At 35.9% G+C, this 19,209-nt stretch overlaps 1 protein-coding gene across 2 annotated transcripts in view; it reads left to right on the forward strand.

Annotated features, from left to right (window-relative positions):
- PCSK6 (proprotein convertase subtilisin/kexin type 6) overlaps positions 1-19,209 on the forward strand; it is a 251,900-nt gene that overhangs the window by 188,354 nt on the left and 44,337 nt on the right. Inside the window, exons 14-15 of one of the 2 annotated variants that reach the window (XM_069098448.1) lie at positions 16,139-16,318; positions 16,484-16,522. In XM_069098448.1, coding sequence (XP_068954549.1) covers positions 16,139-16,318; positions 16,484-16,522 — 219 coding nt within the window. The remainder of the gene's footprint in view (positions 1-16,138; positions 16,319-16,483; positions 16,523-19,209) is intronic. The other variant, XM_069098449.1, reaches the window with a different exon arrangement.

A 19,209-nucleotide genomic window follows, 5' to 3' on the forward strand; every position in this document is an offset into this window, starting at 1 on the left:
TAGATAGATAGATAGATAGATAGATAGATAGATAGATAGATAGATAGATAGATAGATAGATAATTTTCAGTATAATTGATTTTCTTTGTAACCCTATGCATTTTATTTTATGTGTTTAAAAATTTGATTCTGAGAAGGGGTCCATTGACTTCACAGTTCAGTGATTTTAAGAAAAGGCTAAGAAACCCTGGTAGAAAGAGTTTTGACTTAATTCAAAAAGATATCCTAGAAATTGTCCTACCAGAAACTTTGCAAGCTAAGCTAAGAATGATTTAAACATTTCAAAATGGATTTAGAAATGCAAAAATCATTTGTAGCTCCCTGAAGGCAGTCCAGGCTTGGACATCAGGGCTGTAGTTTGCCCATCCCTGATTTATAGGATCCTAGCCTTAAAGTTTTGATCTGATCCCTGACTTAGGCTACCTTTTGGAGATAATGCCTGGTACCTCCTATTCACCAAGTGTAAATTATTGCCTGCTCCATATTCAGAATAATATCTAAAGTAAGGCAACCAGGGCTCTTACATCGTAGTGCTAACATATAGTAAATGGAGTGAGAATGGCAGTGACTTCCTCCCTGTCAAGCCTGAGGCATCCCTGTGTTGAATGATGCAGTGATCCCCATTCTCTTATTGGGCCCAGGTCACCACACCCAGGGTCCTAGAACTCTGGCATTCCTCAGGACCCCATTCTTCCCACTGCCTTGCCACCTGCCTCACCTATTTCACCTAGCCCTCCCCCTGTCCTGTCTTACTCTTGGCATTTGGGGGTTAAGAACCATCTGTCATACTGTAGGGGCATAGGTCAAACTCTCTAAGAAACAGGTCGCACCCTCTCTGTTGTGATTATACCCAGGGCACAGTGCCCTATGCACTTGCTTCTACTTCTCACTTGAATTTTCCATGTGTATAAAAATTCCTAATTCTAGCTCCACTGATTTGGAATCAGAAACATCAGCTTTCAAATCCCACCTCAGGCAATTGCTAACTGGGCAACTATGGGCATGTCATTTAACCTCGTTGATCCCCAGTTTCTTCATGCATGGGATAATAATAACCTGTTGTACCTACCTCACAGAGTTTTTGTAAGGTTCAAATGTACTAATGTATGTAAAGCACTGTGAAAACCTTAAAATTCTATATAAAGGACAGCTGTTACTATCATCACCATCAGACTCTTTCTGTCTCTCTCTCTCTCTCTCTCTCTCTCTCTCTCTCTCTCACACACACACACACACACACACACACACACACACACACACACTTCTTTGTATATTGATTCACCCCTGGTTATTTTGACCCATGGCTCTATACACCCATATAGGTGCATGGCTCTGCCCTCTAGTTTCTCATAAATTTAACTCTTGTCATTCTCTCCCATATATCCTCAGAGGGTAGTTAGTTTCCCTCTGGGTATCTTAACCCCACCCCTGGACAAGGCCAGTGGGACAGAATCATAACTTTCCCCAAAATATCAAGGCCTCATGATGATAGGCCACCAGTCAAAGACACAAGGCACAGAAGGAGCCCCACTCCTTCTTTCTTCCCACTCTAAAAAAGCAGGTTGTTCCACAGTCATCTAGGAAGTGCCCTGTTGACTCTTGGGAAAATCCAAATCTGCATATTCCAATACAGAACCTTGCTCCAGTTTCACTGTGGGAAAGCATTAACTCTACCTGACCTCCAGAGAATCCAAGACCTTAAAAATTAAGAAATTCTGGGTGTAGCAGAAAAGACGAACCTGAACTTTGTTTTAACTGGGAAAAAAAATGAATCTGAGAACCAGGTTCTTAACATGACCAATAAATTTTTCTGCTCCTCATCTTTTCTTTTTGTAAACACCTTTCCCCCCCACAAGCAAAACAAACAAATAAAAAAATCAACTAATAGCCACCTGGCTTTAAAACCATTTGGCTAGATGATAGATGGCAGATTGGATTAACTTTTCTATTTCTTTTGTGTGTCTGCTTATCTGTTTTTCTGGTATCAGAGCCAAGTAAACCACTTTAAAAAGTTCCCACAAATCTTGGTTTTCTTAGGAACTTAGCACAGTAAACTTGACACCACCAGCTGGCTCCATTTGACTTCCATCTTCCGTTTTCTCCTCCATACAAACTTGAGAGTGGAAGCTGGGGATTGAAGTGGGCAGACTCAAGTCAGAACTTCGTAATTTTTAGCCAAGATCTTATGAGACTTAGGGAGCAAAGAATGAATACAATGTGATCAACTCTCCTTTTGTCAAGGTTGCTATAGAGGGGATTTCATATTTCAGTCCTGGGTGGGACTTAAATGACTTCAGAAATCCTTTCCAACTCTGGGGTTCAGTGATCTTTAAAATAAATTACAAAGATTAAAGCAGAATAAAGTTAAGAGTGAGGGGAAATTCAAGGCTTGGGTAAGGTTTTGGATGAAAGCCAAGAGGATGATAAATATATTGGATCCTGTTTAAAGCACCATCCTCACAATCCCTGTTGTAGGTCTGTGTTCTATTAGGAGGAAGAACTTCTTATACAATTTTTGGCCCATTCAGGAATTCAGCTTTCATGCATTTTCACAGATTATCCCCACCCTCATGCCTGGAATAAATTCACTTCTATCTGCCTACTGAAGTGCTCCTCTTTCTTCAAGGTATATTTCCTCCAGAAAGCTTTTCTTTCCCAAGCATAAAGTAGTATCTTCTTCCACAGATTTCCCTAAAACACCATGGATTTCTCTTTTGCACCCACTATTCTTATTTATATGCATGCCATATCCCCATCTTTTAGACTTTAACTTCTTTGAGGACAGGAATGGTGTTATTTTTCATCTTTCTATCATCAGTATTAAGTCCAGTACTGTATGTATAGTAGATACTTAATAAATTACTGAACTTTATTAAATTAGAATAAAAAATAAAAATCATCTATCCTATCTACCCCTTTTTTTACTTCTTTTTTTTTCTAATTAACAAGCATTCATTTTCTCTTCCTCCTACTTCTTCCTTCCCTCATCCCCCACCACCAATGAGCAATTGGAAAGAAAAACCTTGCAACAAATATGCATAAGCAAAAGAAACTAATTCCTATATTGGTCATATCTGAAAAATGTATCTCATTGTGCATTTCAAGTCCACTACCTCTTTGGTAGGAAATAGATAGACTGATTGATCTTTGGTCCTCAGGAATAATGATTAGCCATTGCGTTGACCAGAATTCTAAAGTCTTTTAAAGTTATTTTCTCTTTAACTTTTGACCTACTCTGTCATCTTCCCAGAATCCTTTCTGTTATTTTCTCTTCAGAATGTTATTGTCATTGTATAAATTATTCTACTGGCTCTGCTCACTTCATTCTGTAACCTTTTGTAGAGGTCTTTCCAGTTTCTAAAACTGTCCATTTTGCCACTTTTTATGGCACAATAATATTCCCTTATGTAGACCATAATTTGTTCAGCCATTCCCCAAAAGGTTGGTACCCCTTAGTTTCCTTTTTTTCTACTATGAAAAGAACTGTTATAAACATTTTTGTATATGTGGATCCTTTTCCTCTTTCTTTGATCTCTTTTGGGGTATAGAACTAATAGTGGTATCTTTGGGTCAAAAGATCTGCATAGTTTAGAGATCTGAGGGGATTATTCCAAATTACTTTCCAGAACAGCTCTACCAAAGATGCACAAGTATGCCTGTTTTCCTGCATCCTCTCCAACATTTGTCATTTTTCTCTTTTGTCATCTTTACTCATCTGATAGGTGTGAGCTAGAATTTAGGTTGTTTAAATTTGCATGTCTCTATTTGTGATTTGAAGCATTTTTTCATATGATCTTTGATAGCCTGAATTTCTCCTCCCCTTTAAAATTGCCTTTTCGTATCCTTTAACTATTTATCAATTGTAGAAGGGCTCTTATTTTTAGAAATTTAAGCTAGCTCCTTTTAAAGGTTGAGAATCAAAACTGCATTTGAGAAACTTACCACTATGTCACTATGACTTTGTCACATATCCATTTGGAAGTGATCTTGGTATATATACTCTGAGATGTTAGTCTATACCTAATATCTGCCTGACTGCTTTCCAGTTTTCCCTGAATTTTTTTTTTACCAAATAATTGAGTCCCCTCAAATTTGGAGTGTTTCAATTTACTGAAGGTTATGCTACTGTGGTTTTTTTTTTCCATTATGCTTTGTATGTACTTGGTTTTAGTGAGTGACCTCTACTTCTTGACTAGTACCAAACAATTCTGATAATACTGCTCTGTAGTGTAGTTTGAGATCTGGCATTCAGATAACTAAAGTCCAGAAAAGTGAAAGACACTGGACTCTTGGCTGTTCCATGAACAAAACACACCATCTCTTGGCTCTGGGCATTTTCTCTGATTGTCTCCCATGTCTGGAATGTTCTCTCTCCTCTACTTTGCCTACTAATTGCTCTCCTTTAAATATCAACTAAAATTCCTTCTTTTATTGGCAGCATTCCTCAACCTCTCTTAATTCTAGTGCCTTCTTTCTGTTAATTATTTCCTATTTATAGGAATTACATACAATTATGTACAGTTCCTGTATATAGTTTTCTTTGTATATATTTGCTTGCATGTTGTCGCTTTCATATGATTATAAGCCCCTTGAAGGCAAGGACTGTCTTTTGCCTCTTTTTGTAACCCAATGTTTAGCTTAGTGCCTGGCACATGGTAGGCACTTAAATATTTACTGATTGATTGATTTTGCTCAAGGCTAAATATCTAGTAGGTACGAACCTAGGACTCAGATTTCAAATTCTTAGCTCTAAATCTAATCTTCTTTCCCTTTAACACATTGTATTTTGTATCATACTTATTTGTCTCTATGTCTTATACCATTATTAAATTCATTATTAAAATCTAAGTTCCTTGAGTGTAGGTACTGGACCATTTTTCATTTTTGTATCCTGTGTTCTCAGCCGATGCCATGTATATATCAAATACTTGAGAAATATTTGTAGAATAAATTAATTGGAGACTGAGATAGAGTTCAACACAGATCTGAGTTTAAGCAAATTCCATTAGACTACACTGTATTATACTAAGGTTTCAGTTTCCCTGCTCTTCAGAAATAGACTTCCCTGAACAGAAAGGTAAGGAATCAAGAGACATGAAGGAAGAAGAAGAAAAAAGAATCCTTTTTAATGTTCTTGAGAACCACTTGTGCTTTTCTTTTTCATTGTACCTGTGATTTCTTTTTTCACATTCCTTTTTATTTTCTCATACAGGCAAAGGGAAACTGAACAAAAACTAAAAATTCACCGCACACATTAATTTTCCATATTATGGAACCACAATTGACTGGATATATGTATGTATATGTATGCACACTCACATACATATAAATGTAAATATAAAGATATATACACACACACATATAGATAGTTAAAAATAAGGGAATGGGTAGTTTTCTCTCCCCTCAAATTTTGTGTTGCATTATATAACTTTGGTTATTCCCTTTTCCATTAAAAAAATTGCTTCATTATTTTCTGATTTCATTTCATTGAATCTTTTCTGCCTTTTCTCCCCTTCAAAGCATGTCTCTCCCCATTTTATTGTTAGCTTTTTGGACATCTGTTTTGATCTGCTCTGTACATAATCTGATCAGTGTTAAGTTTTATGGTCTAAATTCAGCGACACTGTTCTGTTAGATTCACTGCTGGTAAGAAAGTCACATTTAGTGCATTTGCCTTCTCTATAGTTTTTAATATCAGCCACTAAAGTTTTATCTCTTAAAGAGGTGATTATAGTATATGACCCCACTCAAGATTGAGAAGAACTATCCTTGACACAACTGGGTCAGAAGGAGCAGAGTTTTGTTTGCTTTTCACAGTTTTCAGATAACCCTTATAGCAGTAGCTGACACTTATGTGATGCTTTAACGTTTGCCTTTTGTTTTACTGGGCACTCATTCTCTTATCTGAGTCACAACAGCCTTAAGTATTATAGGTATTACTATACTTATTTTACAGATCAGAAAACTGAAGCCCAAAGAGATTCAGTGACTTACCTATAGTCATGCTTATGGTCACGGTCATAAGAATCAGAGATGGCTCTTGAAACCATATCTTCCTGACTGTATACATTAAGCCATGCTGCTTCTAGTAAACACAATGATTTTTTTAAAATTTTATTCCAATCATATTTTGAATTAGTATTAGTATCCCAATTATCACCTTTTGTCTCAGAAGTTTATACTTCAAAAAATAAATTTAGTAACTTATTTTGGAAGAAAGTATAATACTTCTTTATGAATTTATAATCAGCCTGAATTTCTGCTCCATTAAAGCAATTAATAAGCAAGTATTTAGTACCTACTATGTACCAGTCACTGTGCCAGGCCCTGGAAATACAAATAAAAAAATTAAACAGTCCTTGACCTTAAATGTGTACACAAGAGACACAAGCATACATCTAAATATGTACAAAATAAAAGCAAGGTAATTTTTTGGTGGCTACCTCCAAGAAGGTAGCATGGTATAATAGACAGGGAACTGACCTCAAACTCATGAAGACCAAGATGCAAGTTTTCATCTTTGACTTGTACTAGCTATGTAACCCTCTGCAGTTTAAACTTTCAAGTGTTCCAGGCAATTCGATAAAAGTGAAAGTTGCAATACAGGCACTTATTTACATTGGTTAAGGGAGTTTCTTTACTGGAAGTTCGTTGAACCAGTGGAATCATAGGACCAGTACAGAAAGAAACAAAACTCAGTGACCATATATATACTCAAGGGACTGATCAATTTTGTAATATGGGTATGGGAAGAAGAGTAGATTTTAGTTATACTATAGGATAGAATTTAAATTTTTAAAAGATTTTCAATGTCTTCAACTATCAAATGAATGAATTATAGTTTTAGGGAGAATGAAATTCACTGTACAGGAAAAAAAATGTGCCTTTACTGACAGTTTTTCTCTGTCCTACCCTTTTCAATAAATACTTATTGAATTGAATTTTCACCCAAATAAAAATGGGTCATGGGACTCTTAAATCCTGTTCTTGACACTTTTCTTGATGTCTTTATATGATCGAAGGGATTGTAATCCAGAGGCTGATTATCCACTGGTCATATAGACCAGGCTTTTGCTTTCACTTCCTCTATTATGCTGCTTATTTTCAGACATTTCTTTAATGCTTGTTTCCCACCCTAAAAGTGGGAAATGAAAAGAAAAAATTCTAGTCAGGCAATTTTATTCAAATTCAGCAAAAATGTATTCAGAACCTACTTTATCCAATACATTTCTCTAAGTCCTAAGGGACAAAGATAAATAAGAAACTTCCCTGCCTTCAAAACTGTTATAGTCTAGTGGGGGGGAGTGAGAGGGAATTAGAAAATAATTATGATATAAAATAGAATAAAAATTGAAAGTGCTGTAAGAACTCACAGAGAAGGAAGAAATCAATTCTGGCTGGGGGGAATCAGGAAAGGCTTCATAGAGGGGTTAACTTTTAACCTGGATCTTTAAGAATATGTAACATTTCAGCAGGGAAAGATGAAGAACATGGGCCTTCAAGGCAGAGGGAATACTGTAAGCAAAGGCTTGAAATGGTAAAACTCTGGGGAAGAGATCAGTTGACTACAATCCTACTTAATCTAAGGATTTAGAGCTAGGAAGAGCCTTAGAGACCAAAGGGGGTTCATCTCTTTCATTTTACAAATGAAGAAAGTGAGGCCCAGAATGATAATGCAGCCTGGCTAAAGCATAAAGTAGGAGAAAAATAGTGGGATGAATTAAGTCTCTTATTTTCTTGCTTAGAGATTGTGGAATGTAGAAATAGAAAAGAGCTTAGTCTTTCCTAGTCCAACTGCATTGGAACCTATGAAAAATTTGTTTTGTTGAAAGCTGTCAAAGTGAGATTTTGGATATCAATATCTTTCATATCTCAGTGTTCTTTCTTTCTTGTCCATGTGACTCTAGAATTGAGGATTTAGAGATTGATTGTATTTGCAGAAGCATAAAGCATACCATGCTAAAATGCCTTATATACAACAACCATATACCATATACCCTGGATTATCCACCCTATTCCCAATTTTGAGAAAAGAAAATGGGTTTTTAATGAGGCTTTACAAATGGAATTTCTTTTATCAGACCACGTTCTCTGATTTGTTTTTAGCTTGATAAAAAAATAATTGGTTACTGTGCTTTTATACACATGTGGAACAATTTGGAAGACATGGGAACAAAATGTTTTGGGGTAGAATGGAAAAAACACTGGATTTGGCATTAGAAAAATTGAGTTAGAATTCCCATACTGCTAATTATTACCTGTGACTTTAAGCAAGTCCCTTGTCCTCCTTGGGTGTCAGTTTCTTTGTTTAGAGGGGGGGAAAAACTAACTAGATAATCACTAAGGACCCTTTCATTTTTAAATCACATGATAACATCTATTTTGACTAGGAAATTGAGGGGGGAGGCAGTATGTTAAAACAATACATTAGGCTCAATGAAAAGGCAACCTGTACAATGAATGGAATGTTGGACTCTAAGGCAAAAAGACCTAGCCAAGAGGTCTGTTCAAATCCTATCGCTGACAGTAGTTGTATGATCATGGATAATGATGTTATTCTCATCTACTTAACAAGACAAACTCACATGAACATTTCTGAAATAAAAGTGAAATGAATGTTGCTTGACATCAGTTTAGGAGGACAGAAAGAAATTGTCCAAGGTAGGCATTCAGCCTAAACTTTCCTATTTTCTTAAATATTTGCTATTGGTAGAACTCAACCTAAAGGTAAAGTGTCATTTTTGAGGAAGCTTTTAAAACAGACAATTATTCCAGAGGGTTTCAGAGCAAGTATTTAACTTGCTTTCAATATATTAGCATGTTGTCTCCCCTTTTAGATTGTAGCTCCTTGAGGGCAGGGACTCTCTTTTGCCTCTTTTTTGTATCCCCACCATTTAGCATGGTGCCTGACACTTAGTAAGCACTTGATAAATGTTTATTGATTGACTGATAGAAGGAACTTCAAAATCCAGCTAGTACATACCTAAATAAGAATCCTAATCTGCCACATCCCTGACAAATGGCAATCCAGTCTTTGAAAGTTTCCAGAGAAAGGGAACCCACTACTTCTTTGGGTAGTCCATTTCACTTTTGAGTAGCTCTAAATATTAAATAATTATTCTTCACCTCAAACTTAAACTTGCCTATGGGTAATATCCATTCCAAAATTCTAGTTCTTTCTTTTGGGTCTGAGAAGAACTAACCTAATCTCCCACACATGCCAGCCTGTCAAAGACTTGAAGACAACTAACCATATGATATCTTCCTTCAGTCTTCTCTCAAATGAACTGATTCTCATAAGGCATGATCTCAAGGCCCTCTATTATTCTTTTTGTTGTCAACTGTATGCTTTTTAGTTTGTCAGTGCACTTCCTAAAATGGGGAGCCCAAAGTGAATTATTACTTTAGATGTGTTCTCATCTAGGTCAGAGAATAGTAGCATTGTCAGTTCCATTGTCCTATACATGATGGCTCTCTTAATGAAGCCTAAGATTGAATTATGTTTTTTGATTGCCATGTTATATTGTTGACTCACATTGAGTTTTCAATCCCCCAAAATTTTATTAAGTGAACTATGTAGTAATGTGTTGTACTTGCAATATTGATTTTTTTTAATAAGTATAACACATCTCATTTATCCCTATTAAACTTCATTATATTTGATTCTGCCCAATGTTCTAAGTTGTCAAGATCTTTTTGGATCCTGAATTCTGTCATACAGTATGCCAGCTATCCCTCACAAATTTGTGCTTTCTGCACATTTGATTTGGATATACCCTATGCCTTTATCTAAGTCATCAGTGAACATGTTAAACACCATAGAGTTAAGCATAGATCCCTGGAGACATGATTTCATCATGTCATTGAGTCATTAATGATTATTCTTTTTATCAGACCATTCTATTAGTTCTGAACCTACCTTTCATCTGGCCTAAATAACTCCCATCCCTTTTACAAAAGGATATCATGAGTAATTTGGTCAAATGCTTATCTAAACTCTAGATAAATGTTATCTCCAGCATTACCCTAATCTTCCAGTCTAGGAATCCTGTGAGAAAATGGAATGGTTTGTCTGGCATTACCTATTCTTGGGAAGGCTATGCTGGTTCACTCTCTTCCTTACTTGCTTTTCATTAACCACCCCTTTAATAACATACTCTAGAATTCTGCTAGGAATTAAAGTCAAACTCATTAGACAATGGTTTGCATACTGTTCTCTTCCCTTTTTTTCTTAAGATCAGGGCATTTACTTTCTCCAGGGCTCCATGATTTTTCAAAGTGTTCTGACAGTGGCTTAGCAATAACATAAAACAAATCATTTGGTGCCATAGTATGTAGACCTGGTTACATCTGGGACTGGTGACTTGAATTTATCAAGGTATTTGCTTATGTCCTTCTTTACCTTGTCTATCAACTCCATATTAACCATTTTTATTCTCCCTTTTCTAGTAAAATGTTCATTCTCCTCAGCAGAGAAAACAGAAGCAAAATAAAAACTTAGCACCTATATGTTCTCTCTGTCTTCTGTTACCATCATTCCATCAAGCCCAAGTAGTAATCCTATCCTTTCTCTCATCCTACCTTTCTTTTCAATACAGATCTTTTTTAAAATACCCATTTTGTTGTCCTTTGCTTTGGGCACCAACCTTAGCTCATTCTGAGCTTTAATACTCCTGGTATTATAGTACTGTGCCATAATTTTTTATTTATCTTCCCTTACTTTCATCTTCTAAATGTATTTTTTTAAGTTTAAGTTGATGAGTTTCCTATTCATCCACATTTGTCTCTTTTAACAACTCTTCCTTTTCCTAAATATTAGAATTGAGTATATATCTGACTTCATAATTTAATTCTGTAAAATCTTCCATCCCTCCCAAGTTAACTTTCCCCTATAGAGTTCTGGTCCTTAGGTTCCTTTATATCCTTGCCCTGAGCTCTTTTAAATCTTCTTTCCCCAAAACTAAGAAGTATGTATATATCTCTATCTATACATACAGGTATATATGTGTGTGTGTATATATATGTGTGCGTGTGTGTATGCATATATTACATTTATACATATATATGTATTGTGTATATATCTATGTATGTATGCATGTATATGATTTATGCCCAGCTTTCCTTTCTGTATCACAAATTCTAAGATATGGTAATCCCTTCCCAGCAAGGTTCTCATCATTACCACCTAGCAACCAATTCCTTCTTATTGGTGAGACTCAAATCAAGAAAATATACATTCCCCTTAGTGATTCAGTGACCTTTTGAAGGATGAAATTATAATTAAGGCAAGCTGAGAAATTATTAACTGTTATGATTTTGTTAGATCAAGAGATCCAACAGATGTCCAGATAATTGAAACTCTTCACTAATTCTATTTCATGCTATATTTGTGATCTTTTTCCTGAATCTCTTCTCTATTTCTTTTTTTCGGTCTGGGAGGTTTCTCGGGTTCTCTAATTCACCTTGTTTGATACCTACACTTTGCACATTTGTGCATAACCATCTCATCTCATAGCTTTTATTACTGTCCCCTCTTGGATTTTGTCTCCTTTGAATTTCTAGATGTCTCTACTGGTTGTCTTCCATTGCAATTATTAAAAGAAGCTAGGTAGAATAAGACCAGACTACGTGCTGGTCAGGAAAACCTGAATTTAATTCAGCCTCAGGCACTTATTAGTGTGACCCTGGGCAAGTCGCTCAATATCTGATGCAATATCTTTATCTGTAATTAAAGACAATTATAGAATCTACTTCAGGGTTGTTGTGAGGATTTAATCAGATTATTATATAAGTATATAAATATTAGCTATTATTTATTAATATTACTTATAATATTATATAAATGTTAGTTATTATAATTATTTTTGGGAATTTTATTTTATGCATATAGGTAGGGAATATTTATCCCTTTCCTTTCTTTTTCAGTTTAAAGTCCCTTTGCTTAAATTTGCAAGATTCTGGAAAGATACATTACCAGCTCTCTTTAGGAACAATTCATCCTTGGTTAGAAACCTGTAATTCCTGTATTTTAATAGAAATAGTATTGAAATCTAAATTCCATTCTCAAATACCATTTTCTCTTTTTTTTTTTTTTTTTGCCTTTTTGGAGGGGGGAAAGGGCAATTTGGGTTAAGTTACTTGCCCAAGGTCATACAGATAGTAAGTATTAAGTGTCCAAGGATGCATTTGAACTCAGGTCCTTCTGACTGCAGGGCCAGTGCTGTATTCACCGTGCCACCTAGCTGCCCCCTCAAACACCATTTTCTTAACCAATTGTTCCCTTCCCAATCTGTCTTTCTCTTCTGACTGCTCTGTTTCATTTAGCAGCAGTGATGAAAATATCACCTATCTTATAGTTTTAGTTTCTTGCCCAAGACATTATAATCTTTGGCAATGCTTTCTCAGTTCCTTCTTACTTCGTTTCTGTACATACTGATCCCAAGAAGTCAATTGTAGTAATTGATTTTGACAGTGCTTGGGAACTTAGCTGTTTTGTCTTGGATACACGACCCAAGAAGATGATAGACCTCTCTATCATCAAGTCAACAAATAGCTGCCTCAACATCCCTAAACAAGGAATCATCAACAATCACTATTTTTCTCTTTTTTCCCCAACTTTTGTTAGATAATTCCTCACTCAATAATACCTGTAGGACTACATCATTTTTCTGCTGAAAGTAAGCAACTGTTTTATCTCAGAAGTTCTAGCTCCCTCCACTTCAAGAAGAGCTTCATCTCTGCTCCTTAACCCTAGCTGTTCACTGGTTCTTTTCTCCTCTCATTTTTTTTTATACTTCAACATCCTTACACCCCTCAAGATTCCCTTCTATGTCTCAATTTTTTCTTTGTGTAATCAATCACTCTTACTTCACTTAAAGTAACTCTGAAGAAGATGTTACACCCAAATATCTTTACCAGGTAAGAACACCTCTACTAAATCTATCAATTAAACACATTCAACTAAGGACATGCAACTAATCAATCAATTTGGTAGGAGTGAAATCCATTGGCTGAAATGAAATGAAACACAGGGAGTTTATTGAAATTGGTTAAAGAGATTCAATCATGCCCTAATGGTTTTAGATAAAGGAGCAAAATATGGAGCCCAGGATTCAAGCACCTGGCCAACTCAGTGGTGAAAATCATTCTTGCCATAACCCTGAGATGGAATCACTTGGGGGAGAGGAATCTTTGTCTCCTCCAACCTCTCTCTCAAACCAGAGGAACACTGTGCCAACTCTGAAAGATCCAGAAGACTTGGACTTCCTTTCAGAATCATATCAGTCTCCTTGGAAATAGCTGATGGCTATGTTTGCATCAAGAACTGAAGATAAACTAGACACATGGAGAAAAGGCATCTTTAGGATTCTAGAAGCCCAGCAGAAAGCTATAGCATAGCTAATGAATCTTGTGAAGGCTCTGTAGCAGCAAGCACCCCAAGCGTCCTCAGGGTTTGCAGCTACCACAGGTTCTTGGATCTGCTTTGTTAAAGGAAAGCAACTCAAAATGGGTTAACAAGCTTACTTTAATCAGTCAGACATATATCGTTTACCTTGTTCAGGAGAAATGGTCAGCACCCTGAACCTCAAAGTATACAGGCATAATTATCAAGACAGAAACATCAAGTAGACAGATTTCCAAACTGTCCAACCATTACATCCATACCCAGTCAACATCTGGGTTTCCACATTCTGGGTTTTTCAAAGCCGGGGGACTCTCAACAACGGCTTCCCAAAATTCAGATCAAATCACAGAACACTTCTCAAAGTGAGTCCCCAAAACAAAGCTACACATCAGGGCTTATATAGCCTTCTCCTGGCTCAGAGAATGTAACAACCTTATTGACTCACTGGCCAATCAAGAAGTATCTACTGAAAAACAAGCCTCCCTCCCCAGGCTTCTGGTGCACTTTAGCCTAGGGGCAGGGAAGATCTTTAAAATTTACATTCGCATTACAGGCTCCACGAAGGGGAGAAAACTATTTCCAAAATAAAGGACTTCTTGGAGTTGTGAGTGACCGTCTTTGTCTAAGTTTGAGCTATTTTCCCCTGGATTATATATGTACTTGTAGGAGACTGTATCCTTGGTTTGAAGAGGAGGGGTTGTACCACATCTTCTTACATACAAACTTAATAAATACCCCTTTCAAAAGACTAATTGTCTGACTGGCTGATTAATATCAATGAATAATCATTTTGGGGAAGCACACTAGTGGGGGCTTATGTGCTATAGTACTAAAACATTATCCTTAGCCTTTCAGGCCAAGATTCCCTTCAAATCCTGAGAGGAGTAGTAACCTTGTGCTATGGACCCAATGTGTCAGCATAAATAGTCTAGTATAGATAGTAGTCTCAGAGCACGTGCTTTGGTTTTTCACCTTGGTTTTCTCATTGAAACTTTTTCTTTTCTTTTTTTATTTTTAAGAATCATTTCCTTCTCCCTGATAACTTAAGAGAGTAGAAAATCATTCTTCAAGCCTCCTTTACTATTTTTTTTAGGAGAAAGATCCATATATGCTTTTAGCATAGATAGTTGTAGTCATGACAGAAATATAAAAAAATCACATATTTAATACAAGTTTCTGCCCTCCATAAAGTCATTCTTCCTGGTAGCTTCCCTGCAGAAAACTGCTTTATATGAATTATCTTGAGATGTTCAATTCTGAGTTTTCCAATGTTCTTGCTTCTTAGCTTCTCATGTTGTTTGCACCTTGACATCTTTACCCTACTCCCTTTCCACTAACTTCCTATCTTATCTTCTAACTTCTCTTAAGAACTTGCCTTATCTTGTTTTTCTTTTCAAAACATGCTGATCTCTCTTCTTTAGTCCTTCCAAATTTCTCCTCCCTGATTTAAATCTCTGACCTTCCACACAATTTAAAAATAAATAAATAACCTACCCCAGAATTCCTTCTCCTTCTACTGTTTCTTCAACTTAAAACCTTCTGCGTTCATTCCATACAATCTTCTCTCACCAGAATCCAAGTAGAATGTAAATATCCTTTCCCCTAATAATTGCTGTGACTCAGTTATACTTAACCCCAACATTTCTCTGTGTTAGTCATTTCCCAACTCCATATTTTGCTTCTTTGATAGCCGTTTATTATCCTGAACAGATTTGTTTTACCTGTTTAACAGAACAAATTTTATTTTTACCTATATTTATCTTTACTCTCTGCTCCCACCTAGCAACTTTGTTTTGTAATCTTCCATAAAGTTTACAGTTTTTTTCAAACTGAATCAAATCAGAAAACCTCCTGGGGCTTATGCTTTTTAATGTCTTGCTTATTTTGTGGCAATAGTACTACTTTGGGTAATAGTCTTGAAAAAAAATTGTATACCCGAACCACAGAACTAAATCCTGAACCCTAGGGAGGTTTCCTTTGTTTATCACAGTGAAACCATAGCTGAAAATAAGAATCTAATTTTAGTGATGTCTTAGGACCAACTTATTTTACTCGAGTGTTTTAAAAGACATTTCTAAAGTATAGAAATACATTTGTCTCAAATTATAGTTTATGAAACCCCATGGTTTTCTTTGATAGTTATACTACTAACTTAATCACAGTTTATCATTCAAAACTTAAAACATTGAGATTTTTCCTTAGCTATTTTGAAATGTACCTTTAATTTGATCCTAAAGAATAGAGAGCAAATAAAGATTCATGACAAATGAGTAGAAAATAATTCTGCTGAGTGCTTTTGTGTGCAATGTTTCTCCCATTAATTTGGTCTATATTTCTATATTTCTTGGAAACAACTAATAGTCAGTGGTGAACCACACAAAAATGCATTCAGAAAATCACATACTTTTAAATTATTTTGCTCACATATATATTTTATAACCTTTTCTATCTGTTGAGAAGCTCAATGGCCAGGCCTTTATAGCAGCTTCAGTGTTATAGGTTCAGATTTGAGGAACTTTTATTCATATTGGCTATTCTGGGAGAAAAGTGGTGATGGAGAAAAATCTACATTTTCCTTTATTGTTATTATCATTAATGCCTTAAGGTTTATGAAGGACTTGTGTGATCAACTAGAAAGCAAGCTGCAATTTAAAGAAAATGAGCAATGTTACAGACATAGTTTGGCTGTGTGCTTTCTGGTTCTATGTACAATGGCTCTTCCCTATTTTTCAGGGAAGTTGAAAGAATGGAGCCTTATTTTATATGGGACAGCTGAGCACCCTTACAATACATTTAGCTCCCATCAATCTCGGTCAAGGATGCTGGAGATTTCAACACCAGAACTTGAACCATCCAAAGCTGCTTTGTTTCATAAACAAGTAGAGGCCGCAGAAGATGAGGAAGATTATGCAGGTAAAGGTTTAAGGAGGACAAGCCATTTTTAAGTAACTGTAGCTTAAAATGTGGGAACTCACGTTTTAATTTTAAACGTGGGAATTCTCACAAAGGGTGGGTGGTATAATTTTTGCCTTCTTTTTTTCTTGGAAATAATAATAATGATAATTTGCACTTACACAGCTCCTTCCATCCAAGGCTCTTCTAATATTTTACAGACAAGTAAGTATTCTGCAAACAAGTAAGTACTTTCCAACTTTCCCAGAAGGGGAAATTGAGATATGAAAGCCCCATAGTGTATTCATTGTTACCCTTTTTCCTTCCAAGGATCCTATTTTCATTTTTCACTTTAGCAATTCCTTTCCCATGTGTGTCCCTTAGTGCCCATTAGTGCCCTTCCTTTGAGATAACCATCAACTGTCTATGTATCTTGTACATACTTAGCTATATATATATATATATCCCATTAGAACGAGAGTTCCCTGTGAACCAGAACTGTGTTCATTTGGGGTTTTTTGTATTCACAGTTCTTAGCATTGTACCTGGCACCATAGTAAGCACATAATAAATGCTTATTGACTGACTTTCACTTTCAAAATGAATTCAACCCTGAAAGTCTCACTGAAGAAGTCTATATGGCTTGAACCCATTTTCCATAAGAAAGTTTTTAAGACAGAGGAACAATGAAAAGAGCAAGATTTTATTGGACTCAGTCATAGCCTTACAGAAGGGCTAATAAAAGGTTGATTGTGGGCCCTGGAAGGATCAGGTGAACAGATATTGATGCTGTACAAGGAAAGACACAGACATTTTACAGAATGCTATAGAAAATGCCTTCTGCTGATATTTTGGTCTGTAGCCATACTAGTAAAAATATTTTCAGCACTGTTTAGATTTGATCGCGTCCCTGATTTTAAATTACTGGGTAGATGCCAGAGATAATCAGCTTGGAGGTCAGATATATAACTAGTACATGAGGGGGAGAGGGAATTCACACTTTACTGGGGAGGTTTAGTTTTTTTACATTTAATCAGGGTCTTAGGTCTAGTGCTAGTAGTCAGATAATGGATATGATGTGTAAAATCTTGAGCGACACTTTTTTGTTTAATGGAATTAATTATATACCCTCTGCCTTTGAGAGAAACTGGGTCACCCTGATTTTGCAGATTTTCCCTAGATAAATATTATGAATGCTTGATAAATTATGGAAGATATTTAAGCATATTGATGTTTAAATTATGCGATATCTTTCTGAAAAAAATAACAAAATGAAGAATTCAAAACTCTGTGAATGATTTGCATTCTGGCTTCAGCTGGTACCCATCAAGCATAAATTACTGTTGACTCAATTTTAAAATTTCACTTACCCTTCCTTTAAAACAACATTGCATTATGTATTCCCTGATCTACTGTGCATTTCTTTCTCTGTTGTTTACAAGTTATGGCAAGAATAAATAATTACTAATGAGTGACTGATTTCCCTCCAAAATTTACTTCTGACTTTGACTTTATACATTGTATTTGCATTTTAATCCCATCCTTGAAAATTCCTATCTTGGAACTGGGTTTTAGTGAGATAGGTATAGTTCTTCAGTAACTAAACTCCTTTGAATGGGGACTAATACAATTCTACCATAAAGGCTCCAAAAAGAATTTTTGTTTTTACCTTAGCTATCCAGTTTGCTTATGTAGGCTGGCAAAATTATTAGGATAACCCATAAACTCTTCTCCTTTACATTGTACAGTATAAACTCAAGCCTTAAGCAGAATTTTCAAGACTTCTTTATGTGACCTTATCTCTGCAACTTTCCTTCTCTCTTATACCCTAAAATGTGCTCTTTGACCCCCATGTAATAGACATTTCATTGGTAGGTTAAAGAATTTCAAGGGATTATCCCTTCCTTCTATATTCCTTCCTCCTTCATTCGAATCCTCCCAAAACTCTGCCCCAGTTAAGATTGAAGAAAAGAGGTCATTTTTGTCAGATATAGTCATTCCTTAAGCACTGTGAATAAGGGATTTCAAGGAGAAGCAGGCTCAGAATATGGCTGTTTCTCATCTCTGTCAATACTGCTGCACCAGTGATGGTCTATGATGCTGAAAAATGTAGACAAATGGCCAAAGAATGCATAGAATGAGCTCAGTAATCTAAGCAAATGTGTTTTCCAATCCACCCACGAACTGGAAACAATTGCACAATGAAACAGGGATTTGAATTAAAGGCATTTTCAAATGATAACACCACAAATTGGCTCAAAGTGACATTGAACAAGTAAAGAATAAACTCTCATATAGTGAGTGAAATTAGAATCAGTCCCAAAGCAATCTGAAATTGCATAAAAGTTAAGAGAGGGGAAAGTCAAATAAATGCTAAGCATTGGAAACTTTAGGGACACCTGAAGATAATATAAAATATCTACCTGTCTCAACTAGAAACCTTAATGATAAAAGTTGGGGGACTGGGGTGGGGGAAAGGAGTATGAGCAGGGGAATGAGAAAAATAACAACATAAAGAGGTTTCTCCAGGGACAAAAATGTCATGAAGAGAAAAAAGGTTTAGGATGGGAATTTAGGAAGGAAAGAACTCATGATGAAGAATTTGGAAAATCAACAATGTTAAACCTTGAGGGAAAGAGAGAAAATATACATGTGTAGTACATCAAGATCTGGAAACTTTTTAAAGATGATGTAAAAAATAAGGACTTTGTTTTCCAAGGCAAAACAGTTCATTATTGGCTGGATAAAATGGGGACATTTTTCTTTCCTCACATTCCCCTGGGAAATTTCTGCCTCCTTTCTGTGTCTGCATTAACTTCCCCCCCAAACAGCTAAAAATAATAGTTTGCATTTATAGAGTGTTTTCCCTCCTAAAACTCAAAGACCTTAATAATGTACTATTTAGCTTGTCT

This window comes from Petaurus breviceps, unplaced genomic scaffold (assembly GCF_028583685.1).
Source record: "Petaurus breviceps papuanus isolate PSGF00001 unplaced genomic scaffold, PetGlider_PUasm1.0 37, whole genome shotgun sequence".
NCBI lineage: Eukaryota > Metazoa > Chordata > Mammalia > Diprotodontia > Petauridae > Petaurus > Petaurus breviceps.